We start from the raw sequence: 25,868 nt of genomic DNA on the forward strand, positions 1-25,868 counted from the left end.
TAATCTGCTTTAATGTCACATTAGAAATTAATCATTCTTCCCTCTATCTGCTCATCCATCCAACTATCTATTCAATCTTTCATCATTCATGTAACAAAAATTTACTCAGCAATTTCTGTGGAAAATGGAATATGGAGATGAAAGACAGTCTCTGCCTTCAAGTGGGGAGAAAAATGAAAACCAACCATGACCATATATCATGGTCAAGTGCAACGGTCAGGACATGTAGGGATGTTGCAGGAATACAGCAGGGGGGTAGAGGAGCTAACTCTGGATCTGTTAAATTCTGTTGAAGAATATGCAGGAGTCAAACAAGCAGGTAAGAGGTGAAAGAAAATTCCAGGCAGGGGAAGCAAGACATCCAAAGGAAGGGAGTGAGGGAGACCATGGCACATCTATTGACCTGACAAACATGGACAGTGTGGTCCTAAAGATCAATGTCAAGCAACTCAGAGATGCTTGCTGCCCTCAGAGAACCCGCTGTCTAAGGGGACTGCCAAGAACACACTGTGATGAGCTGTGCCCTGAAAGCCATGGGGATAAAAAGGAGACCTCCAACCCAGCTTCAGAGGGTCGGAGAAGACTCCCTAGGAAAGGTGGTACCCACATCCCAAAGCCCATAGGGGTGAAGAGAAGAAACACTTGCAAAAGATGTAACCTGGAAAACCAACAGGATTTAGTGGTTAATTTGATGTGGGGCAGAGAACAAAGGAAATAAGGGAGTCAAAGATGACTCCTGGCTGGGTGCAATGGCTCACACCTGTAATCCCAGCACTTTGGGAGGGTGAGGTGGGCAGATCACGAGGTCAGGAGTTCGAGACCAGTCTGCCCAGCATGGTGAAACCCTGTCTCTACTAAAAATAACAAAAAATTAGCTGGGCGTGGTGGCACACGCCTGTAGTCCCAGCTACAGGCCGGGAGGCTGAGGCAGAAGAATCACTTGAACCTGGCAGGCAGAGGTTGCAGTGGGCCAAGATTGCACCATTGTACTCCAGCCTGGGCGACAGACCGAGACTCTGTCTCAAAAAAAAAAAAAGAAAAAGAAAAAAAGATGACTCCCACATTTCTGGACAGGTGAATTACACAAAGAGTGAGACCACTGCTATGACAGAATAGGAGAGAAAGGGCCAGTATGAGGCAAAAGATAAGAAATTCAGTCTTAACATGTTGAACTTGAGCCCTGTGGGAGACATCCAAGTGGAGATGTCTAACGTCTACTAATAAGTAGTCTACTAGTAAGACAATGGGTCAGAAAATCAAAAGAAAGGTCTGGATTGGCAACCTGGATCCGGGAGGCCTTAACAAATCAGTGACAGCTGAAGCCATGGCTATTATCTCTCTCTAGTGATGGTGGTGATGACGACGATATCACAGCAGCAAATACGGTCCTCACAACACACTGGGCCCTGAATTAACTCATTTCATTTTCAGAACAACTCACTGAGGGAGGTACTACTACTACTACCTTCATTTTACAGATAAGCAAACTGTGGCACTGAGAGATTAGGTAACTGAGCAAATGTCACACAGCTATAAAAATCTTTTTAAAAGGCTGGACTGGCATTCAAAGCCAGAAAGTCTGGCTCAAGAGTCCATGTAACATGTTGCTGTATTCCTGCAACATCCCTACGTGGACTGACCATTGCACTTGACCATGTACAGGGTAAATACTGTAGCCTTCAGTCTTACTAAAACACCAGCAGTCACAGCAGGGTGGGCCTCTACTAGCAAGCCTGAAAATGCTTCTGACGCCATTTGGCAAAACCAAGAGAGGCAGGTGACAGTGACTCAAGGGGAGGAGCGGGAGCCAGAGGCTATACAATGAAGGAAGAACCCGGGAGCCTGCATCTTTGTGACTCCACACACCTGGCTAGAGAAGAGCTAACGCTGCACACACAAAGTTGGGGGAAGGCCCAGGTCCTTTAAGGCGGATCAAACTCCAGGTGGAGGCCTCTGCCCTCAATCTCAGTAGCAGCAGGTGGCCAAAAGAAGAGGGACTGATCTGGTTATATTTAGAGCTGAACTGCAAAACTCCCAGGGAGAATATAGAGCCTGAACCTCTCATGAAACGTTTGAAGTTTCTCTTACCAAATCCTTGAGGGGCTGGCTCTACTGATTCAAGTGAAAAGCAACAGCTTCCCTGAGACACTTTAATAGCCCAGATGAGCTACAGCAGCAGGGCAGGCTCCTAAGAGGAACATTTGTGCAAAGGGAAGGCAAGAGACAGCCAGTCAAGGGCCCCAAGCTAGAGAAGTCCATCTGGATTGTTTAGACTCACAAAGTTAAGGGCGAGTCTCCCGTGATCTTGCTGTTAAACGTACAGAAGAGTGAAAGTATAGCCTGGATAATAAAAGTTAAACCATCGTCTAAGGCTTAAGGCTCATGCCTGTAATCCTAGCACTTTGGAGGCCAAGGAGGGAGGACTGCTTAAAGCCAGGCATCCTCCTTCTGAGAAATCCTGACCTAAGAAATAATAAAAGAAAAATAAATAAATAAATAAAGCCAGGAGCTCAAGACCAGCCTGGGCAACATAGCAAGACCCCATTGCTAGAAAAAATGAAAAATAAAACCAGACACTCCAGGTGACCCTAATGGAGCAGTCCACCCTAAAAAACATGAGATAACACATTGTTACTGTCCCTTGGAGAAATGACTTCATTTTAACACTCCAAGACAAATAAAGACATGCATAAACATGAGTATTATCCAAGGCTTAGACCTCAGACTGCTGTCTGCTTAACAGGACCTTCCTTAAGAAAGATCATCTGCTTTTTGAAGAATTCCATCACAAATATTTGAGCAACTATTTTACATGAGACACTGTGTCTTCCCTTCCAGCCTGGGTGTCCAGCTTCCAACAACCACTATCCTGAACTCCAGTTGTGCCTCTGCTGGTGCCAGCGAACACTGCTGCTAGGCTAAAAGCCCTCGTGTCAGGAACAGGTCTGTCTTGTCACCACTGTAGACTCAGGCTACAAATCGGCACACAGCCGGCATTTGACAAATATACAGTGACTACACAAATGTAACCTTATGGCTTCAATCAACCTCAACATGTCTACAACCCAATTTGTTGTGTTTTCCTCCCCAAAACCTGGCCACTCTTCCCAGCTTCCTTGTGTTTTTGAAGAGAGCTACCTTTCATCAATCACACCTAAGTTTGGTTTTGTCTTTTAATCTCCCACTGTCATTATAAGACAGACCTCTGCCATCAGCACTGGGCCACCACGGCTAAGCTCTGACTAGGTCACTGGGCTGTCATTACATCTTGATAAAGGAGGAATTGCTCTGCTCCCATTTGACAGATGCACAAATTGACACACTCCCCACAGGACCCTATAAAGGAGATACATTATCACTGACATTTTACAGATGAAGAAACTGAAGCCCAGCAGAGATGAGGCAGCTTGCAAAACTAGTAAGAGGTCATAAAACCAGTAAGGAATGGAGGTGGAATTCTAACCCAGAACCCCATGGCCCAGTCTGTTACCAGAAGGAGGGCCTGGGGTCTAAGTTGTCTATTTTGAACAAAGAATTGGACAAAATGCACAAAGTAACAAAGGAACAAAACACAGGAATGAAGCAGCGAAAGCAGGGATCTATTAAAGCAAGAAAGCACTCTGCAGGGTGGGAGTGGCCCCAGCAAGTGGCTCAAGGGCCCAGTTACAAAGTTTTCTGGGTTTTAAGTACTCCTTTTGGGGTTCCTATTGGTTACTCCTTATCTGAATAAAGGATTTGGTTTGTGGCTAATTAAAGGCTGAGGTGAACTGACGCCCTATGCAGATGAAGGGATAGTCCCTCCTTGGCCCGCGGCCCATTCAAGCTGCTCTCCCTTTCCATCTGAGCAATGGTGGAAGGTGGGGGGAGGGGGTTGCAGGCAGAGTAGCCTTCCATCTTTTGGAGCTTTGCAGGGAGAGTAGCCTCTTCCATCTTTTGCTACTGGGGCGTGGGAAGATGAGGATTTTCCCTTTGGTTCAGCTTGAGGAAGTTTGCGTTAATTGGCCTCAGGTTCCCTGCCCCCAAGCCCCAGGTGTTTTCCTTTTGATCCAGCTCTGGGAAGCCCACAGGAACGGGCCTCAGGTTCCCTGCCCGCAGACCCTGATGTTTTCTCTTTTAGAAAGCTAGCACAAATTGGCCAGGCATGGTGGCTCACGCCTGTAACCCCAGCACTTTGGGAAGCTGAGGCGGGTCGATCACTTGAGGTCAGGAGTTCAAGACCAGCCTGGCCAACATGGCAGAACCCTGTCTCTACAAAAATTGGCCAGGTGTGGTGCCAGGCACCTGTAGTCCCAGCTACTCGAGAAGCTGAGGCATGAGAATCGCTTGAACCCGGGAGGCAGAGGCTGCAGTGAACCAAGATTGCACCACTGCACTCCAGCCTGGACGACAGAGCAAGACACTCTCTCCAAATTAAAAAAAAAAAAAAAGAGGTTAGCACAAGGGCCTCAGATTCCCTGCCCCTAAACCTTGGTGTTTTTCCTTGATTCAGCATGAATTGGCCTTAGCTTCCTTGCCTCCAGACCCTTTTCTCCTGCCTCAAGTCTGCCCCCTTAACCACCAAGCACAATGTCTCTTGTATAGATACTGATTTGTGCTCGAAAGCTGGCTTGTTCAGAGCCTGAATCGCCCAGCAAATCCTCCCAGGAGATCACCCCTCATTCTCACCTCCCGCAATCTTGTCTCCAGTTCCAGCAGCCGATTCTTGTCACTGTGGTCTTGGTGGCTGATCTTCTCCAGCTGCTCCTCCAGCTTTCGGTTCTGGGCCTCCAACTTTCCAGCCTGTGTCTCCAGGTAAAATTTCTGTTGCCTGAGTTCAGAAATCATCTCTTCTTGGGCCTTCCTGGTGGGGGTGGTGGGAGGATCCAAACAAAATCACAGTCTCGTTAGAGTTGAGCCCGTTTCCACGGAAGGTAGACGGACAGGGAGTGAGACATGTGTCCTCACTAAGTGGACTAGGGCCATTCCTGGGTTAGCTGTCTCCTGATCTGACCTCATAAGCATGATCCCAGCATGACGAATGTGGGGACCATTTACTCATCACCACTGGAGGGATGCAAGAGATACTAACATTTCACTCCTTTGACAGGCCTGTTTATTTCTTCTTTGAGTCTGTGTATCTGTGTAGGGGCAGAAGGGGGCCTCCTTAGATTACTGTACAAGGGCACCCCAGTAACTCATGAAGGCAGGCCCTGGAGAAAAAGGAGCAACAAGGAGAAAGAATGGTATTCCTTCTAGTTCTCTGTAGATCTTCCTCACCTCTCCAGCAAACTGCTTAGAAGTATCAAAAACCAGAACGACTCAAAGACCCAAAACACAGCCTACTAAGCTGGTTTAGATTAAGATGGGACTGTTTTGGGAGATCTCTGAAGACAGAAACCTAAGGGGGAAAAAACAATCCTGGAGATTGTAATTCTCTGGGGGAAAAGATTCAGATCAAAGTGCTCCTGGAACACAGTCCTTGCTGAACCCCAAACTTCCTTCCCTAGGGTCTAACCTAGTGACAACTAAATGGATGGCCCAACTGGGCACACACAATTTCACCTCTTACTAATGACAGGACGCAAGTCTGGGGAACAAGAACTGCAGCTTTCCGCAAGCAAATTATAAATAGCCTCATTAGAGAGAGCAAAACACTCTGTAATGTGATGGTAATTGAAGACATTTAAGAAAACCCGACTCAAAAGTGGCAGAGTGAGACCACTTAAGACAGGGCAAAATGACGTAAGTATCCGAGGGCTGGGCTGAGCTACAGAAGTCATTCAATCCATTCCAGCTCTGTCAGACAGAAGCGAGTTTATGCCACAGGAGAAAAGACCAAAGTGTAATAATGTAGGGCAGTTAGAATTTGGATACTTACATGTTCCTTTGGGTAAAAAGACTGCTATTTGCTGCAAGTTTATTGGCTTCAGACAGTTCCACAATCCTCTGTTCCAGGGATCTGATCTTGGAATCCATAGCATTGATCATCTGAAACACAGGGCACCTATGAAACCTCACACAGTTATACCAGAACAGAAGTAATAGGGGCAGTGCAGGCCAGGGTAAAAGTTTCATCTGAAATGACGGCAATTTGGCTAGAGGTAACAAGGCACTCAACTAGTCTGTACTCTGAGGACCACAGATGGTACCACTCAAATGGATGGTACTTGGTTGTTTTTTCAGTGATGAAATCTCCCCACACTGGCTAAGTGGCTTGCATTTAAAACAGACATAAGGACCTATTCAGGAACCTAACATCCTGTGAGTAATCAGGCCTTGTTAAACCCCATCTCATCTGCATGTGACCCGGGCCTGCAAGAGTCTCTTAACTCGAATATGCACATTCGCATTTATCACCACCCCGAGGGTTGTCATTTTCTGAGTGATTCCTTCTCACCCAGCCACTATTGCTCTAGAATCCACAGCAGGGGTCTCCAACCCCAGGGCCACAGAGCAGTACCCTATTACCAGTCTGCCACCTGTTATGAACCAGGCCGCACAGCAGGAGGTGAGTGGCCAGCGAGTGAGCATTACTGCCTGAGCTCTACCTCCCGTGGGATCGGTGGCATTAGATTCTCCTCAGAGTGTGAAACCCATCATGACCTGTGCAAGCGAGGGATCGAGGTCATGTGCTCCTAATGAGAATCAAATGCCGCGGGCCGGGCGCAGTGGCTTAGCCTGTAATCCCAACACTTTGGGAGGCCAAGGCAGGCGGGTCACCTGAGGTCAGGAATTCGAGACCAGCCTGGCCAACATGGAGAAATGCTGTCTTTACTAAAAATACAAAAATTAGCCGGGTGCAGTGTCACATGCCTGTAATCCCAGCTACTCGGGAGGCTGAGGCAGGAGAGACACTTGAACTTGGGAGGTGGAGGTTGCAGTGAGCTGATATTGCGCCACTGCACTCCAGCCTGTGCGACAGAGCAAGACTCTGTCTCAAAAACAAAACAAAACAAAAAGAATCTAATGCCTTAATGCCTGATAGTCTGAGGTGGTACAGTTTTATCTTGAAACCATCCCCCCACCTCTGTGGAAAAACTGTCTTCCACAAAACCAGTCCCTGGTGCTAAAAAGGTTGGGGACAGGCATGTCTCTACAGCAAAGTTTCCCCAACTTAATGAATCATAAGAATTGGAGTGTGGGGGTACTAACTAAAAATTTAATTTCCCAGGATCTCCCCTCAGAGATCCTGATGTGAGGTCGGGTTCGGTGGCTCACACCTGTAATCCCAGCACTTTGGGAGGCCAAGGTGGGCAGATCACTTGAGGTCAAGAGTTCGAGACTGGTCTGGCCAACATAGTGAAACCCCGTCTCTACTAAAAATACAAAAATTAGCTGGGCACGGTGACACAATGCCTGTAATCCCAGCTACTCGGGAGGCTGAGGCAGGAGAATCACTTGAACCTGGGAGGCGGAGGTTGCAGTGAGCTGAAATCATGCCACTGAACTCCAGCCTGGGTGAAAGAGTGAGACTCCATCTCAAAAAAAAAAAGAGATTCTGATATGGTAAGTCTTCGTGGGGTGCAGATAAATAAGCACCACAGGTAAACCTTAGGAGCAAGAAGTTTCTGAAACAACTGCCTATGTGGATTAGAAAAGAGACAAACAGGCAAGTAAAAAGAAGTGAAGGGCCAGGAGTGGTGGCCTGTAATCCCAGCACTTTGGGAGACCAAGATGGGAGGATTGCTTGAGGCCAGAAGTTTGAGACCAGCCTGGGCAACACAGCAAGATCTCATCTCTACAGAAAACTTAGAAATTAGCTGAGCATGGGGGCATGCACCTGTAGTCTCAGCTACTTGGGAGGCTTAGGTGGAAGGATCACTTGAGCCCAGGAGTTGCAGGCTGCAGTGAGCCATGATTGCACCACCACATTGCAACCTGGGCTTCGGAGCAAAACCCAGCCTCAAAAAAAAAAAAAAAAAAAGCAGGAAGACCAAGAGCCACTGGCCATTTTGTCAGGGGCATTTAGAAGGACAGTATTTTAGCAGATAGCAGAACAGCATGAGTTCTTGAAAAACACAAAACTGGCCATCCAGAGCCACCACCTCAGTTGCTTTTAGGAAAGGAAACAGTTTCAGAGAAAGCATCCTATTACCAACAACTCCACAGGATTCAACAGAAGGAATTTCGCCAGGTGAAATAGAGTCTTATCAGGGGTGTGATTCTGGGCATATTTCAAAAACCCTCCTTTGAACACTGGCTTGGCAACTCCTTCTACCTACCGCCTTCTGCTCGCTGAGAATTTTGCCCTTCTCATGGGCCTCCTCCTCGTGTCTCTGCATCATGTTCTCCAGCGTCTCCTTGTCGGCCAGGTCTTTCTTTATCTGATTGTCCAACACCTACAAAAACAAAAGCAGCAGCAAATGTTCTCAGGAGCCAAGCTGAGGAGGGAAGACTAAACGGGGACACTTGAGAAAATCTAGGAAAGAGGAGAAAAGCAGGGGAGAGGCCCGAGGTCTCCAAATTCTGGGGCAAAGAGAAGGCAAAAACTGGGAGTCCGCTTATCAATCAGGATAAGATTAAAAAGTCAAATATTACCATCCAATGGCAAGTAACAGGTTGACTTGAACCAAGAACTTATTTTAAAATCAGCAGCCCAAAGACCAGAGAGATATATTCAAAATGAGGCAGACTCCAGAATGAGAAGGGAGGAGGAAACAAGATTGCTTTAGATCCAGACCTAGAGAATAAATTTCTTATAATCTGCAGATATTACCTGGGGACAACTTTTTCTTCGCCAGTGCACCCGTAGTTTTCAGAATATTCCTCACTCCTAATTTATACAAATTAATTCTAGATACTCCTGGGCTGTGTGCAAGAGGGAGAGAAGCCGAAGACAGAGGAAGTCTATGTGACCAAGGATGATGCTCGGAAACAACCAGGGACAAGAGGATTTTGGCCACCAATAACGTAGGTGGATGGTCAACAGATTAAAAAGACAACATAAAAGAAAGAAAAAAATGCCTCTTTCCCTGGTTCTTTCCTCTGATCCAACTAGGGGGAGAAAAAAAAAGTCACTGGGAAAAGAAACCTTTCCCAGGGGAAGAGAGATCATGTGTTCTCAGTGCTTAGAATGCCACTGTAAGCACCTACTGTTCCCAAGAGGAAACATAAAACAGTAATGGTATCACCAATCGCCAGCTTGATCTAATGTTCTTTGGGGCACACACAGCCCTACGAGTTGCCAAAACAACAAGCAAAAAGGAAGGAAAAAAGAAGACAACATCATAACATGCCCGAGCCTTTGACCACAACCCTACGTTTCTCACCACAGAGGCTCCATTCTGCTTTTCCAAAGAACACCAACGACATCAAGGAGAACAACAGGATCCTGGGAATAAAGCTGAAAGAGCTGGGGTCACAGATAGGGCTAAAATCTGCCTTTCCCACAATGTCTATTGTGAAAGGACCGTCACAGCTTATGGGGACATCGTCCCTAAAAAGAGCCAGTCAGCGGGGAGGGAGTCCACAGGAGAAAGAAAGGAAAGAACAGATTTCAAAGAGGTCTTTAAACTAGAACTGACTGATGAAAAAAAATAGAATGGAAGTTGGAAGAGAAGACCAAAAGGTGGGAATAGGGTCATGAGAGAAAGGAACAAGCTCAAAAGGATGAGAAATGGCCCACTCTCTTGGATGTCTGAGCATGATTCTAAAATTACGAGCAAGAACAGGGTAGAATCAAGGGTATGATCATAATTATTACTAAAATGGCCTGATAGAGGCTGGAACAGGAAACACAAAGCAGAACAGGCTAAAAAGAAATGGTTTCATAAAGATTCCAGTAGGGAAGAAAGACAGATCTTTCCCTGACATTCCTCGGGATCTATAAAACAAATTTCTTTCCATCTAGCAGTTAGCAGAGACCACATAATATCTAGACCACATATGCTCTTTATTTTTTATGAGGTGCTAAAGCAATGAAATACATTTTCAGGATGCGTCTGCTCAAAATAAGACCTCAACTTTGGTCAAGAAGGATACCGATAAGAGGTAAGTATGAGCTAGAAGGGATAAGCTTCTATCAAGAACGTATGCATTAGGCCAGGCATGGTGGCTCATGCCTGTAACCCCAGCACTTCGGGAGGCTGACACGGGTGGACATCGCTTGGGGACAGAAGTTTGAGACCAGCCTGGGCAAAACAGCAAGACCGCATTTCCACAAGAAGTATAAAAAATAGTAATTAGCTGGGCATGGCGTTGTGCACCTGTAATCCCAGCTACTCAGGAGGTTAAGATGGGAGGATTGCTTGAGCCCAGGAGTTCGAAGCCTCACTGAGCTATGATCACACTACCACATTCTACCCTGGGTGATGCAGCAAGAACCTGTCTCAAAACAATAAACAGATAAATAAAAGAACATATGGGTCTCTCTTAGCTTTTGTAGGGTTCAACTGGCAAAAAGATGAACAAGATGTATGGGGGAGAAGGGGAGCAAAATGTTTATTTGAAATAAGAGATTCTACTAAAGACATCTGAATCAATTTAAGGGAGAATATGGCTTTTGATAGGAACATCAATATAATCACCAAATCACAGAATATGTTTCATAAAGGGTTACTTTCATCATGCAAAGGTGCCAGTGGACTACTGTATACATTCTCATAATTTTCTAAAAATTGAAGTACCAGGAGTCACAGGAGAACACTTTGAGGTCATTTCTGGGTTGTTTTCCCATATGTCTTTCCACGGATCACTGCAGCCTCAACCTCCTGATTACAAGTGATCCTCCCACCTCAGCCTCCCAAGTAGCTGGGACTACTGGTGTGTGCCACCTGCCTGGCTAATTTTTGTATTTTTTGTAGACAAGATGAGAAGGATGTCTCACTTTGTTACACAGACTGGTCTTGAATTGCTGGACTCAAGCGATCTGCCCACCTTGGCCCCGCAAAGTGCTGAAATTACAGATGTGAACCACTGTGCCCAGCTTCCTATATTTCTTTTACTGAAAAACAACCAAAAATAACACCAGCGGTAAAAGATGCCAGGGTGGTGATGGTGATGATGCTGTGTGAGCATGTACGTGTTAGATTCTCCAAGAAAGGACCGCTCAATTCTTTGAGAATACCAACCAAATCAATAACAAGATTATCACAAAAATTGAAATCCCCCTTCAATGTCTGGTTGGAAAGGGGAAGCGACAATATTCAAGATATAATAAACAGCATCTGATTCTCAAGAACATAAGAATGAATTAAAGGCTTGATCCAAATAATAATGAAAATGTGATGTGATTTTAAAAGGAAATTGATAGAGTGGCAGCCATTTCTAATAGTATAGTGGGCTACGTGTCAGGCCAGCCCTTCTCTTGAAAATGATTTAAAATGCTAGATAAAATATAAAAAACATTTTCCCAAAAGCAGCTACAAGTTGGCAAGAGAGTAAGAAATTACCAAAAACTAAGTAAAACAGAAGCAGGGAGAGGTAAGAAGGGTTTAACCTGAGGTATTTACTGAAACAAATTAACTTGAGTTTCAGTTTTTATAGCCTCAGTGGTCAAGAAAAGGTAGAAATGAAAGCCCCCGATCACCCACCAAGGTGGGCACACATTTCATCCAAGACCTCAAAGAATTTCCATTAATAATTCTCCAAGGAAAATAAAACAGTCACCATGACAAAGAATCAAGAGAAACAACCGAGCAGAAACAGACCTTCAAATACTTCACATAGTGGAGTTGTCAGGTACAGGTAATAAAATAACTATGCTCAATACATCTAAAGAAAGAAAAGTTAGGCTTGAAAATGAATGCGCAGAACAGAAGACGACTGTCTTAAATAATCTAGCAAACTTGGGAATGACCCAAATAGAATGTCTAGAAGTAAAAAATATAACAACCGAAATTAAAACTCAACAGAAAATTTAAAAATTACCCAGGCGTGGTGGCATGCACCTATAGTCCCAGCTACTCAGGAGGCTGAGGTAGGAGGACTGCTTAAGCCCAGGTTGCAGTGAGCTATGACTGCACCACTGCACTCCAGCCTGGGTGACAGAGTGAGATCCTGTCTCAAAAAAAAAAAGAAAAGAAAAAACTCAATGGAACAGCAGATTAGACACAGCTAAGAAAGAATTTGCAAATTGGAAAATATGTCAGAAGAACATACCCAAAATATAGCACAAAGAAACAAAGAAATAGAAAATATTTTAAAAGGCTAAATTGGAGCTGATCTAACTGATGCCCAATCAAATTCTTTTTTTTTTTTTCTTTTTTGAGACAGAGTCTCACTCTGTCACCTAGGCTGGAGTGCAGTGGTGAAATCTTGGCTCACTGCAACCTCTGCTCACTGGGTTCAAGAGATTCTTGTGTCTCAGCCTCCCAAGTAGCTGGGACTACAGGTGCACGCCACCACGCCTGGCTAATTTTTTTGTATTTTTAGTAGAGGCAGGGTTTCACCATGTTGGCCAGGCTGGTCTTGAACTCCTGACCTCAGGTGATCCACCCACCTCTGCCACCCAACTGCTGGGATTACAGGTATGAACCACCATGCCCAGCCCCAATCAAATTCTTAAAAGGAAAAGAGAGAAGGAGGAAAGAGACAATATTTGAGATATAATTACCACTAACTTTCTAGAATAAATAAAAAGATATGAATCTATTCAAAAGCCTGGGAGACCCCATTTCTAGAAAAAAACATTTTTTAAATATCCAGGTATGGTGTCATGTGCCTATAGTCCCAGCTACTTGGGTGGCTGAGGAGCCTACTGCACTGAGCAAGACCATGTCTCTAAATATATGTATATATATTTAGCCCAGTAAATCTCAAGCAGAGTAAGATAAGTAAAAAGAAATGGACTTTTTTTTTTTTTTTTTTTTGAGACAGGGTCTCTCTCTGTCACCCAGGCTGGAGTGAAGTGGTGCAATCTCGGCTCACTGCAACCTCCGCCTCCCAGGTTCAAGCAATTCTCCCAACCCATCCTCCTGAGTAGCTGAGACAACAGGTGCACGCCACCACACCCAGCTAATTTTTGTATTTTTTGTAGAGGCGGGGGTCTCGTCAAGTTGCCTAGGCTAGTCTTGAATTCCTAGACTCAAGTGATTCACCCATCTCGGCCTCCCAAAGTGCTAGGATTATAGGCATGAGCCACCACACCTAGCCAAGAAATCCACATTTAGACACAATACAGTAAGCCTCAGAAAAATTAAAGGCAAAGTAAAACTGTAAAGAAAAAGCCAAAGCAAAATCGAGTTATCACATGATCCAGCAATCCCACTGCTGGAAAGGAAAGAAAAGGAAATCAGTATATCAAAGAGATATCTGCACTCCCATGTTTGCTGCAGTACTATTTACAATAGCTAAGATTTGGAAATGACCCAAGTGTCCATCAGTGGATGAATGGATAAAGAAAATGTGGTATATGGACACATGGTAGGGAACAACACAAACCCTGTCAGTGGGGGTGGGGTGGGGGGAGCATCAGGAAGACAGGAAGAATAGCTAATGCATGCTGGGCTTAAGACCTAGGTGATGGGTTGATCTGTGCAGCCAATCACCATGGCACACGTTGTTTACCTATGTAACAAACCTGCACATCCTGCACATGTACCCCAGAACTTAAACGTTGAAGGGAAAAAAAAAGAAAGAAAATATGGTACAGATACAACAATGGAGTACTATTCAACCATAAAACGGAATGAGATCCTGTCATGTGCAACAACGTATGATGGAACTAGAGATCATTATATTAACCGAAATAAGCCAGGCACAGAAAGACAAACATCACATATTCTCATTTATTTATGGGATCTAAAAATCAACTTAATTAAACTCATGGACATAGAGTATAGAAAGATGGTTAGCAGAGGTTGGGAAGCGTAGAAGGGGTTGTAGGGAAGGTGTGGATGGCTAATGGCTGCAAAAAAATAGAATGAACAAGACCTAGTATTTGAGAGTACAATAGGGTGAGTATAGTCAATAGTAATTTAATTGTGTATTTTAAAATAACTTAAAGAATGTACTTGGATTATTTGTAACTCAAAGGATAAATGCTTGAGGGGATGGATATCCCATTCTCTATGATGTGCTTATTTCACATTGCATGCCTGTATCAAAACATCTCATGTACCCCATAAATATAAACACCTATGTACCCACAAAAATTAAAAATTTTTTAAATTACAATTAAAAATTAAAAGGATTATAGAAATGATCATGGATTCAATGACAATGACTTTAAAAAATCAATTTAAAGATGAAATTGAGATAAATGATGACCACATTTAAAAAAAAAAAAAAAAGTTTTTTTTGGAACTTCAGATTTCCAATCCTTCACGTAAGTAACACCCTGAAATCTCCCACCATGGAATAAGGACATTATTCACCCCAAACAGTACTTTGGTCCAGCAAGAAGTGGCCACAAGGGCCCAGGCAGAGATGGGAGCTACATGGTATTATACGAGCAAGGCCAGGGAAGATCATAAAATGTCTTTACTTTAATCTTTTCCTCGTAGTGCTGCTCTTTCTGTTTCAGGTGCACTTCTAGGTGCTGGGCTGAGACTTGGGCCTCCCGATGTTTCTCTTCGAGCTCCTAGACACAAAAGAAAAGACAGTCAGGTGTGCAGTGGGCAGGACACTGCCAATGCACGTTAGACATTCACAGGAAACATGACTTTGGTACAGGTACCACAGGTAACGGGCTTCTGGTCCTCCATTACTAGCCTAAGGCTCTTGGGAAGGAAACCACCACCGTGCCTTGGCCCTGGGTTTTCCAAGTCCAAGTATTCGCACACACATACACACATAGCTGGTGGGCTGTAAGGCCTGAGACCACAAATACGTCAGTGTGACAGGTCAAACAAAGGCAGCTCTTCATCTTTGCACAGAGAAATAAGAGTAACAAGGCAACATTGGAAAGTTTAGTACATGACAAAGCCCTGACCACTATCTTGAACCTCAGGCCATTTTCACTGCGATGATAGCCTTAAATGAGAAAAGTTATTTTAATATATGATTATGATTTTAAAAAATACTTTGTATTTTCCTCATTAACAGAATTATTGCTCAAGAACCCTAGCTAAAAAGGAAAACTAATGTTACGATCCAAGCACTTCAAGTTTTGAATGATTTTAACTGACTGGTAAGTGGCATATGTGACTATCTGTAGATGTGCATGTGGTATAATGTTCATATGATACAATGCAAATGGGGACAAAGACAAACATATAATACACTGATAATAATGACATAAAAATGTACACAGACATATTAAAGATTAGAAGAGAATCTGGAGTAATATAAATACCCTACATTTAATGTCTTCTTAATTCTTTTATTGTTAAGTTTCCAGCTTTTTTTTTTTAGAGGGAGTTTCGCTCTTGTTGCCCAGGCTGGAGTGCACTGGCGCGATCTTGGCTCACTGCAACCTTCGCCTCCCGGGTTCAAGCAATTCTCATGTCTCAGTCTCCCGAGTAGCTGGGATTATAGGCATGCGCCACCATGCCCGGCTAATTTTTGTATTTTTAGTAGAGGCAGGGTTTCACCATGTCGGTCGGGCTGGTTTCAAACTCCTGACTTCAGGTGATCCACCTGCCTCGGCCTCCCAAAGTGCTGGGATTACAGGCATGAGCCACCAAGCCTGGCCAAGTTTCTAGCTTTTAAACAAAACTGTAATTCACTTGAAAATGACAGCAGTTCATTTGCCAGTGTTTTATAAACTGACCTTATAAAAGGCAGCATTCAATTCACTAAAACATTCTGTAAATGCACAGATAGCTGCATCTATATTAATTCTTATGAATCTGGACCCATCAGTTAATTACTAATATCAAGTCATTACTCCAAGTTTTCAACTCTTTATACTATTATGAAATTTTTCTTTGAAGTGGAAGCAATTATGAGGGTTTTGAAGAATGAGGAAATTATATAGGATATGTTCATAAAATGGGGGTGAAAAAGTACTTTGAGATTCACATGCACTTAAAATATTAGTGATTAAGCTTTTGAAACTCTAAAGTCCACAAGCATTGGCTTTGCTTTGAGGGCAATTAAAATTCAATCTTAACACCAGGTGCACAAGATCTACTGCAATTCAACAGATGTGATCTTGAAGAGTTGAAAATAAACAGGATTAATAAAAGCATATTTTAAAAGGTTCTGTATGTACTTGGCTAAAGGATCTCTTGCAGTAACTTCTTTTATTAAGGCCACAGACTCTACTATACTGAGTGTACCATTATCTGTTTTGAAAGTTCTTATCAGAATAGCAAATATTTTAAAGCCGATGACATTTGGCGATCTATGTTCAGGCATCATCATTACATAATGGTACTAAGGACCACTCTTTGCCCACATCCTAGATACTTTGCAGCCTAAGCACAGGGTTCTTGAGCAAAAGGCACCTTCTAATAAATGAAGTCACAACCACAAAGGTACTCCGGCAGGTGGCAAGATACACTCGGACAAAGAAATCTGCTTATTTTTCCTTTATGTTAGAAATCATTTGATAATCATCTTTTTTTTTTTTTCCCCCAGTTTCGGTCTTCATAAGATAACACAGGAATGGAAATCAGAATCTAAAATTAGATTAAAAAAAAAAAAAAAACCCAGGTATCTGAGACTGACAACTTTAAGACCAAATTTCTGGTCTATTTGTGAATGGGAGTTTATAACACATAATCGAAGAATGCAGAACTCTCTACTCCTCCATTTTAATTGTAAGTGAACCTTAGGAAGAGCAGATATTCTAAAAATATGACTCCTTGGTGGTTTGGCATTTTTTGTTGTTGTTGTCATTTTTTAAACAGGTATTTTCTAGATGTATTGGATCAACTCTTCAGTCCTGTTATGCAAATACTGTTGTTTGCTGCTAAATTTCCAGCTCCTAGAACAGTGCCTGGCACATAGTAGAAGCTCATTAAATATTTGTTGAATGAATGAATGAACACATCACCATTAAACAGAGAAACACTTTGCAACCACAAGAGAGTTAACCACTTCATTTATACCAAGCAAGGGACAGCAGCGGTGGGATCTCAGTGGGATCTAATTTTATACTCACGATAAAATTCAAACACTTGACAATAGCCAAGAGAAACTTTGATGACGGAACAAGAGAACAGAAAGGGCAGACTAACAGTCACATTTGTCTTTGTGTGCAGACATATATACAAAGACTGGGTGTCTTAGCAAAACAATTTAACCCATTTTTCTTTTACCTGTTGATTCGAGAACATCCATATATTTATAAATATACACAAACAGAAATGTAAAGTTGTAAACAGTTTGATTTGGTATTAAGTATAGACCTATAAGTTGGCCACTCTGGAATTCCAACAGTTGCTGGTGACTCATTTCCCAGAAGTGATGTGAAGAGAGAGAGATGAAGTGCCCTGCTCACCACCTTGCCTCCTTAGGGTGGAGAGGAATGACCAATGACTTCAGAGACTCTCCCCAGGTGGGATAGGAATGGACTCCAAGTCATCCTTGAGTCTCAAACATGATGTCAAATTTCTGGCTGTGGGACTGAGGTCCAAGGAGAGCCCTTCAAAGGTGCTGTCTTCCACCCTGGCAGGGGCAAAAAGTCAACACATCTGCAAATACCACCCAAGCCTTCCTTGATCAAGTTAATTTGGTGATCAGAGCCTGAGACAGAATCAGGATGACTACAGACCCTAAAAAAAGACCTGCTATATCTAAGGAAATTGAAAAAATAATAATAACAATAACCAACTGTAGCAGAGAAAGTGAGTGGGTGAACACAGATCTATGACAAATACTACTCCTAGCAAAACAATTCTGTATGACTAATTGCTTTCTTTTCTAAAAGCAAGAATCTGAATTTCGGTCTTAAAGGTCTAAACCCCTACAGCTTTTTAAATTGGCGTTGCAAAGTTGACAGCTATCCAAAGCTCTGCTGATAGAAGTATGTCAACACGCCTTTAAAAATGTATTGAAAATGATAGATGCACGTTCTACTAAAAAAAAAAAAAAAGCCAGGCTGTAGCAAACAGAGCAAAAAATGATATTTACGGATCTGTTACCAGTGCTGAAATGTCTGTTATTTGGTTATTCATACTACTCTACGATGTGGTATATGCTGAAACCACCTCACTTAATTCATCTACTTGGAGATACCTCCCTTATTGTTGTGGTTAATTCTTCTTCTTACCCCCTTCCCTTTGCAAACTCTAACCTGTTATCTTTTAACTTTGCGACTTTCATTCCTGCTCACCAGAATTTTATCAGCCATCTGCTGGATCTGTTGGGATTTTGTCTGGATGTCATCCTTCAGTCTGTTTTCTCTACGCTCCATGGTCTCTAGTCTCTTTACCTTGTTCTCCAGAGAATGGCGGCGTTCCTGTAGATCATGAATCAATCAGAGAGTTTTAATGGAGTAACCGCTATGGGCATAACACCTGCACCAAGGGAAAGAGCCCTCAAGAAGCATACACTCGAGTCAGGAAGAAAAGTGTCAGGCACCCGAAGCAACAGCAGAGAAAATAAGACTGTATAATCCAGGTACTCAGTTGTGTAGGTTACAAGAGTGCATTCATTCATTCAAATATTTACCAAGCACCTACTATCTGCAAAGTGCCACCTAGGCATCACGGAAAATACAGAGGAAGATGGCATCATTCCTGCCCTTGGAGGAGATAAGATAAACACAAATAATCATAATATAGGTTAAGAGGAGGAAGAACCATAAAGCAAAGAGGTACAAAGTGCTGCAGGAGGTTGCAGGCAGGAAAGAGGACTTTTAATTGGACAGTTGAGCAGAGACATCAGAGAGGCGTGAGCTCTGGAGGGAGGTGGTATATGGTGTTTTGCAGGAGGAAGGACAGGAGAGGAGGGGGAAGATGTTTCAGACAAAAGGAGACACACTAGCAGAAACAGCAGTAGTCAAGAGCCAGTCTGGGCCCCAAGAGAAGCCTGGAATGGCTATAGCACAGCACATGTTAAGGGGAAGGGCAGGTGAAAAGCAGAAAGGTCAAAGGTTGAGGGTTTCAGATACCAGGCTCAGGGGTACACCTGAGCATTATGGAATGAACCCCTGAAAGGTTTGGGATGGGGCAGGGAATGCTGAGAACTCTGGTCCTTGAGGTCCGTGAATCTTTCACTGTGTGAACTAGCTGGAAGGAAGGAGAAGCTGGAGGCAGATGGCCAAGAAATTATTAGATTTGCTCAGCTAAGAGGAGAGGGCTTGGACTACAAGGAGGGCTACAGAAATGGGAAGCAGGAGATGAACAGGGGATGTATGGCTGCATTTATAGGATGGAGGGACTCACTGAATGGTGGGGTCCAGAGAAAACGAAATGACACCAAGGTTTCAAGCCTGGAATGACCAGATGAATGATGGTGGCCCTGCCTGGCATGAGGAGAGTGAGAAGGGAAACCAGCTTGCCGGGGAAGAGACAGCTCATTCTAAATCTGATGCACCATTCAGACACTCAGTTGGAATTTAGGGGAGCTGGGGGAAATGCAGACGAATGTGGGTGAGGATGGCCCAAAAGAGACATGTACCAGGAGGTTCACACCAAGAATGTGACAAGAAAAAGCAAAAGATCCAGCAATAGGAGGAGGGTGAAATCGACTATGGCACACCCCTTCTGTGGGACAAACACCAAGGGGCAGAGGAGGCAGATACGAGTAAAGGAGAAGAATTGCTTTTTATCCTATATTCTTCTGTACTGTTTTAAGTTTTTTACAATGAAAAGGCATTCATGTGGTTCTGGTAAAATTATACAAATGATTTCAACAACAACAACAACAAAGAATTTGAAGTAGAGAAGAGGCCCAAAAATATAGATCTGAGAGTCATTGACACGCAGGTAATAGGTGAAGCCTTGAAAATTAATATGCTATTAATATCGTGGAGGGGAAAGGCAAGGAAAAAACAGAGGGAAGAGAAAGAAAAAACCAGTGATGGAGCTTCGGTTAACCTATAAAAATCAAAATTCTCCCAGATTAGTGAGTAGGTCAGAGGAAAATAAACAGAAAGAAAAAGCTTCTATGAAGACATCTTTCTACTTGAAGCTGCTATGACAAATCTTTCTTTCCCCTGGGGGGAAATGATTCCCAGCCTCTCAGCTTTCAAATTGATCTTCAGAAGGGAAAGCAGCTTTGGTCAAACGTAAGCAAGTGATGGTCTGGCAGTTTCTTTCCTTGGCCACAGCCAAAGGCCGAGGCCGCTGGGGCCTGGGCTGGAGGTTCCTGGCTCACCTCAGCTTCCACCAGCTTCTTTCTGATGCCTTCAGAAGAATCCTCTCGGTTCTGCAGCTTCTCCAGCTCCCTCTCGGCTCGCTCCTTTGCCTGGCGGATATTCTGCAGCAGCTCGGTGGCCTCCGTGCTGGCTTTTACAGCCTAGGAAGAGAGGAGGAAAAGGAGATAGGTGGCCAAATTTATTCATATAAAAAGATGGTGGCCGGGTGCGGTGGCTCACGCCTGTAATCCCAGCACTTTGGGAGGCCAAGGCGGGCGGATCACGAGGTCAGGAGATCGAGACAATCCTGGCTAACACAGTGAAACCCCGTCTCTACTAAAAAAATACAAAAAATTAGCCGGGCACGGTGGCGGGCGCCTGTAGTCCCAGCTACTCGGGAGGCTGAGGCAGGAAAATGGCGTGAACCCGGGAGGCAGAGCTTGCAGTGAGCCGAGATAGCGCCACTGCACTCTGGCCTGGGCAAAAGAGTGAGATTCTGTCTCAAAAAAAAAAAAAAAAAAAAAAAAAAAAAAAAAAGATGGTGACAGTATGTTCTGCACACATGTATCCCAGAACTTAAAGTATAATCTTAAAAAAAAAAAAAAGATAGTGACAGTGTCCTAAATTAAAAAAGCAGGTAATACTGAATTTACCATTTGTCAAAACAAATACACAATCATTTAATTCTGTATTTCATTATTCTAAGGTGAACTTTTTTTAACATCACTGAATTTGAAATCTATCCTACAATTAAAATTGATGTAATTTTCTTTCTTGGGGTATATAAGATAATGGTGTATCTGACAATCATTAGCATCTTCAATTCCTTCAATTCGATGCAACGTAGTGAATGAAAATAGAACTAAATGGATTGATCTACCCAGTTATCAATGTATTTGCCTCTAAGCATTAATTTTCTCCTTATTTTAATTATCTCATTTTTTTTATTTTTTTATTTTTTTATTTTTTTTTATTTTTTTTTATTTTTTGAGACAGAGTCTCGCTCTGTCGCCCAGGCTAGAGTGCAGTGGCGCAATCTCGGTTCACTGCAAGCTCCGCCTCCCGGGTTCACGCCATTCTCCTGCCTCAGCCTCTCCGAGTAGCTGGGACTACAGGCGCCCGCCACCACACCCGGCTAATTTTTTGTATTTTTAGTAGAGACGGGGTTTCACTGTGGTCTTGATCTCCTTTGTTAATTTTCCTATGGGAAATATTGAGATATACTGGGTTAGAACAAATATATCATTCAAATGACTTCACCTGTTTTGCCTTTTTTTTTTTTTTTTTTTTTTTTTTGATACGGAGTTTTGCTCTTCTTGCCCAGGCTGGAGTGCAATGGCGCAATCTCAGCTCACTGCAACCTCCGCCTCCCGAGGTTCAAGTGATTCTCCTGCCTCAGCATCCCAGGTAGCTAGGATTACAGGCATGCGCCACCATGTCCAGCTAATTTTGTATTTTTAGTAAAGACGGGGTTTCACCATGTTGGTCAGGCTGGTCTCGAACTCCTGACCTCAGGAGTTCGCCTCAGCCTCCCAAAGTGCTGGGATTATAGGCATGAGCCACCATGCCCGGCCTGTGTTTGCTGTTTTTAAATGTGGCTACTAGAAAATTTTAAATTACATCTGTGAGTAATATTTGTGGCTCCCTCACACTTTGATTGGAGAGCAGAGTTCTAGATGGAGACATGCGTCCTCTCATAAGCTTTCAGCTAAAGAGGGCCATGAGGGCTTTCATTAGAGAACTCAAGAATAAGGAAGCAGGGAGCAAATAGTGGATAAGCAAAATGCAGTATATCTATAAAATGGAATATGATTCCACCTTAAGCAGGAAGGAAATTCTGATACATGCTACAACATGAATGCAACTTTAGGACATTACGCTAAATGAAATAAGCCAGTCATAAAAGGACAAACACTATATGATTCCAGTTATATGAGGTATATAATGTAGTCAAAATCATAGACACAGAAAGTAGAAAGGTAGGGGGATGAGAGGAATTCCTATTTGGTGGTTATAGAGTTTCAGTGTAACAAGACGAAAACGTTCGAGAGATCCATTGCCCAGTAATGGGAATAAACTTAGCACAACTGAACTGTACACTTAAAAATGGTTAAGATGGTAATTTAATGTTACGTGGTTTTTTTTTACCACAATTTTAAAAAAGAAGAAGGAGGAGGAGGAAGAGCTCTATTAAACCAAGCCAGCAAACACATTCACAAACATTCTCGATGCCAAAGGTACATCCCACAACCACATTCATTCTGGCCCTTCCATTAAGCATTTCCAGTGTTCAACTAAAGAAAGGGCTTGAAAATTGCTTTTAAATGTTCTCATCACAAAAAATTTAAGAAGAATGTGAGGTGACAGATCTGTTAGCTGGCTTGACTTAATCATTTCACGATATGTGTGTGTGTGTGTGTATATACATCACATTGCATACTATAAGTATATGCAGTTATTATTTGCCAATTATACCTTAATGAAGCTAAGGAAAAAATTAATAAAAATTTTAAAAACAAGATAAAATGGTCAGGTACAGTGGCTCATGCCTGTAATCCCAGCATCTTGGGAAGCAATGGCAGGTGGAACACTTGAGTCCAGGTGTTTGAGACCAGCCTGGGCAACATGGCAAAATCCTTTCTCTACAGAAAATACAGAAAATCAGCTGGGCGTAGTGGTGCACACCTGTAGTCCCAGCTACTCAGGAGGCGGAGGTGGGAGGATCACCTGAGCCTGTGAAGTCAAGGCTGCAGTTGAGCCATGATCATGCCCTGCACTCCAGCCTGGATGACAGAGTGAGACCCTGCCCCAAAAAAGTTAAATAAGTTGGCCAGGAGCAGTGGCTCATGCCTGTAATCCCAGCACTTTGGGAGGTCAGGAGTTCGAGACCAGCCTGACCAACATGGTGAAACCCCATGTCTATTAAAAATACAAAAATTAGCCGGGCATGGTGGCACACGCCTGTAATCCCAGCTATTCCAGGGGCTGAGGCAGGAGAATCGCTTGAACCCAGGAGGCAGAGGTTGCAGTGAGCCAAGATCGCACCACTGCACTCCAGCCTGGACAACAGAGCAAGACTCCATCTCAAAAAAAATTTTTTTTAAATTAAATAATTAATGAAATAAAAGGGCCATTAGCACAAACTTTGCAGGATGCTATAAACCAAACCCACGCCCCTTCCCAGTCACGTGACAACCCCATGGCTCCTCCAGCCTTCTGCAGGGCAGGCCTCCTGCTGGCAGAAAGCAGTCTGGGTGGGGAACTGCTTCTCTTACAAATGTGCAAAAATGAGGTGCCAGGCCCCCTGAGGCGAGAGATGCAGGCCTCTTGGGTTCTGTCGTAGTATAATTAGAACTTTTACTTGAGAGTCTCACACAGCTTGGTTTTTAAAAATAAACACTGCTGACATGTCTCAAAAGGAAAAACTATATTCAGAACTCTGATATTTTCAGGTAATCGCTCACTCCCCCTTCATTTTCCTCAGCGCTGGGTGACTAATTCTGTTTCTTTCATCTTTTGTGCTCTGGGACAAGAAAGATGTTTGGAAAGGAGGTGTGGTGGCGGGGTAAGTTCCTGAAAAATCACCTTGGGCTTACCTTCTCCAGTTTCTCTTGGAGCTCCTGAATTTTGAGCTGCTGCTCAGCATTGATCTATAATTAAAATCCCAGGAAATAAAGCAAAAGGCAAATCGGCATTAACATCTTGCTACATTTATTGCAGTCCTATTCTCTTGAGATTTCTATGGGGTCTTTTTCTTTGGGTTTCCAGAACCTACTAAGGGAGAGGAAGAACAATGGCCTCTCAGGGAAGACTTTGTCCCAGTGCAAAGCTCCAAGTTGATGATGCATGTAGGACCAGCAACATACAAATGGCAAAAAGAGAAAGTTGCTCAGTCCTTTAAGACAATAACAGTTTTCATGTATGTTTTACTAAGTGTCTGGGTTTGTTGCTGTGGGCAGGCATGACAAAAATGAGCTGTCTTTTACCTCTTTTAGAGCCATAAAGTCAAATGTGGTCACCCAAACGTGGACTATCAAAATAAGCCTCGAAGAGAGGTCTCTATTCATTGACGAAGAATACTCTTCATCAATGATGGGCCACTGATAATAACATGAAAAAAGTTATCTACCCAAAATATTAGTAGCAAAACCAGTCATGGAAAGTATACCTTCTCCAGTTTCGCATATTCTCCCACTTCAGGCTTCCCTTGATCTTTAGCCTGTAATTAAAAAGATACAACATATTGGGAAATTTCAACAACCTAAAAAAGTCATGTAGACTACTTTCTTGGTCTCTGTGACCAAGATAATAATAGTAAATAAGAATAATGTTATCTTCTGTAAATAAAGACCAAGAGTTTTCCAAGGTATCCTACTATTTCTCAAACTAGGTTGTTTCTCATTAAACTAGGTTCTCCTTTTTCTTGCTAAGATCATGTACGATTTTACCCAAAAAGCACCCTCCTGGAGGGTGGCTGACTACCTTCAACAGTTTATGCTGACATTCTGTTGCTTTCCGCTTGAATTCTTCAGCAGCAAGCCGAGACTCTCTCAGCTCAGATTCGTAGAGATCACTCCGTCTTCTTGCTGAGACAAGGTCCTCTTCCAACTGATTCATCATCAACCTCATTTCTTCCACTTGAGCCTGGTACTCCTAAAGAGCAGGCAATGGAATAAAAGAGAACTTTAGAACTCCAAAAAGAATAGACAGGCAGTGAGGATGGAAGAGTATTAACCACACAGGGAAGATGCACAGTGAAGAGAGATTGGCAAAGAAAAGACCTGGCCGGGTGCAGTGGCTCACACCTGTAATCCCAGCACTTTGGGAGGCCAAGGCGGGTGGATCACCTGAGGTCAGGAGTTCAAGACGAGCCTGGCCAACATGGTGAAACACTGTCTCTACTAAAAATACAAAAATTAGCTGGGTGTGGTGGTGCGGGCCTATAGTCCCAGCTACTTGGGAGACTGAGGCAGGAGAATCGCTTGAACCCGGGAGGCAGAGGTTGCAGTGAGCCGAGATCATGCCACTGCACTCCAGCCTGGGTGACAGATCATGACTCTGTCTCAAAAAAAAAAAAAAAAAAAAACACTATTTTAATGTAGAGCATATGTCATTAGCAAAACCACTGGGAACACACAGGCAAATCACACCACACAATATGCATATAACCTTAAGGCATAACACAGGAGAGCCGAAAGGGATGTTCTTTAAACAACAAGGATAAACTGCTTACGTGTAGTTTTCCGCCAAGGGTAATCATTTATATAGATTTGTTCTTTAGAAGTCATGTGCTCCTAACACAAATTAGATATGGTACTAGTTTTAAAATTAACCTTTCAGACAGCACAAGAGGGTAATTGAAAATCTCAGTGGAAAGAATTCTGGAAGGTGAAACTCATCATGTCAGTTTCTCACCATTAATTTTTCTGGGCCCAAAACTGAATGATGACCGTAACATCGCTCCTGCAATGCAAGTCACCCTGAAATCTGGAAGAGTCACAAAACACTGGCTTCGGTCAAAATAACTTGTGAGAAAAATTCCAAGGAAAGAACCCTCCTGTTCCCTTGAGCAAACCCTTTAAGTGATCCAAACAGCCCAACCTTTTCCAAAATGCATTTCTAAAATCAAAACATTTACACTGAAGTTTCTCAGAACTGAGCTCACCAGAAGAAATCGCCGGTGATTTTGAAAACTTTTGGACAAAGTATAAAAACATTCTGCGTTAGCAAAAATCAAGGCTAAGTATAAGGATTATGA

General features: G+C 43.2%; 1 protein-coding gene across 1 annotated transcript in view; it reads right to left on the minus strand.

The window, feature by feature from the left end:
* Positions 1 to 25,868, minus strand: part of CIT (citron rho-interacting serine/threonine kinase) — a 191,440-nt gene that overhangs the window by 66,518 nt on the left and 99,054 nt on the right. Inside the window, exons 14-22 of the mRNA XM_030821489.1 lie at positions 24,593 to 24,763; positions 24,279 to 24,329; positions 23,707 to 23,760; positions 20,131 to 20,271; positions 18,143 to 18,268; positions 14,405 to 14,500; positions 8,202 to 8,318; positions 5,858 to 5,967; positions 4,666 to 4,840 (exon numbers count right to left, since the gene is read on the minus strand). Of these exons, the coding sequence (XP_030677349.1) occupies positions 4,666 to 4,840; positions 5,858 to 5,967; positions 8,202 to 8,318; positions 14,405 to 14,500; positions 18,143 to 18,268; positions 20,131 to 20,271; positions 23,707 to 23,760; positions 24,279 to 24,329; positions 24,593 to 24,763 (1,041 nt within the window). The remainder of the gene's footprint in view (positions 1 to 4,665; positions 4,841 to 5,857; positions 5,968 to 8,201; positions 8,319 to 14,404; positions 14,501 to 18,142; positions 18,269 to 20,130; positions 20,272 to 23,706; positions 23,761 to 24,278; positions 24,330 to 24,592; positions 24,764 to 25,868) is intronic.

Source organism: Nomascus leucogenys, chromosome 10 (assembly GCF_006542625.1).
Source record: "Nomascus leucogenys isolate Asia chromosome 10, Asia_NLE_v1, whole genome shotgun sequence".
NCBI lineage: Eukaryota > Metazoa > Chordata > Mammalia > Primates > Hylobatidae > Nomascus > Nomascus leucogenys.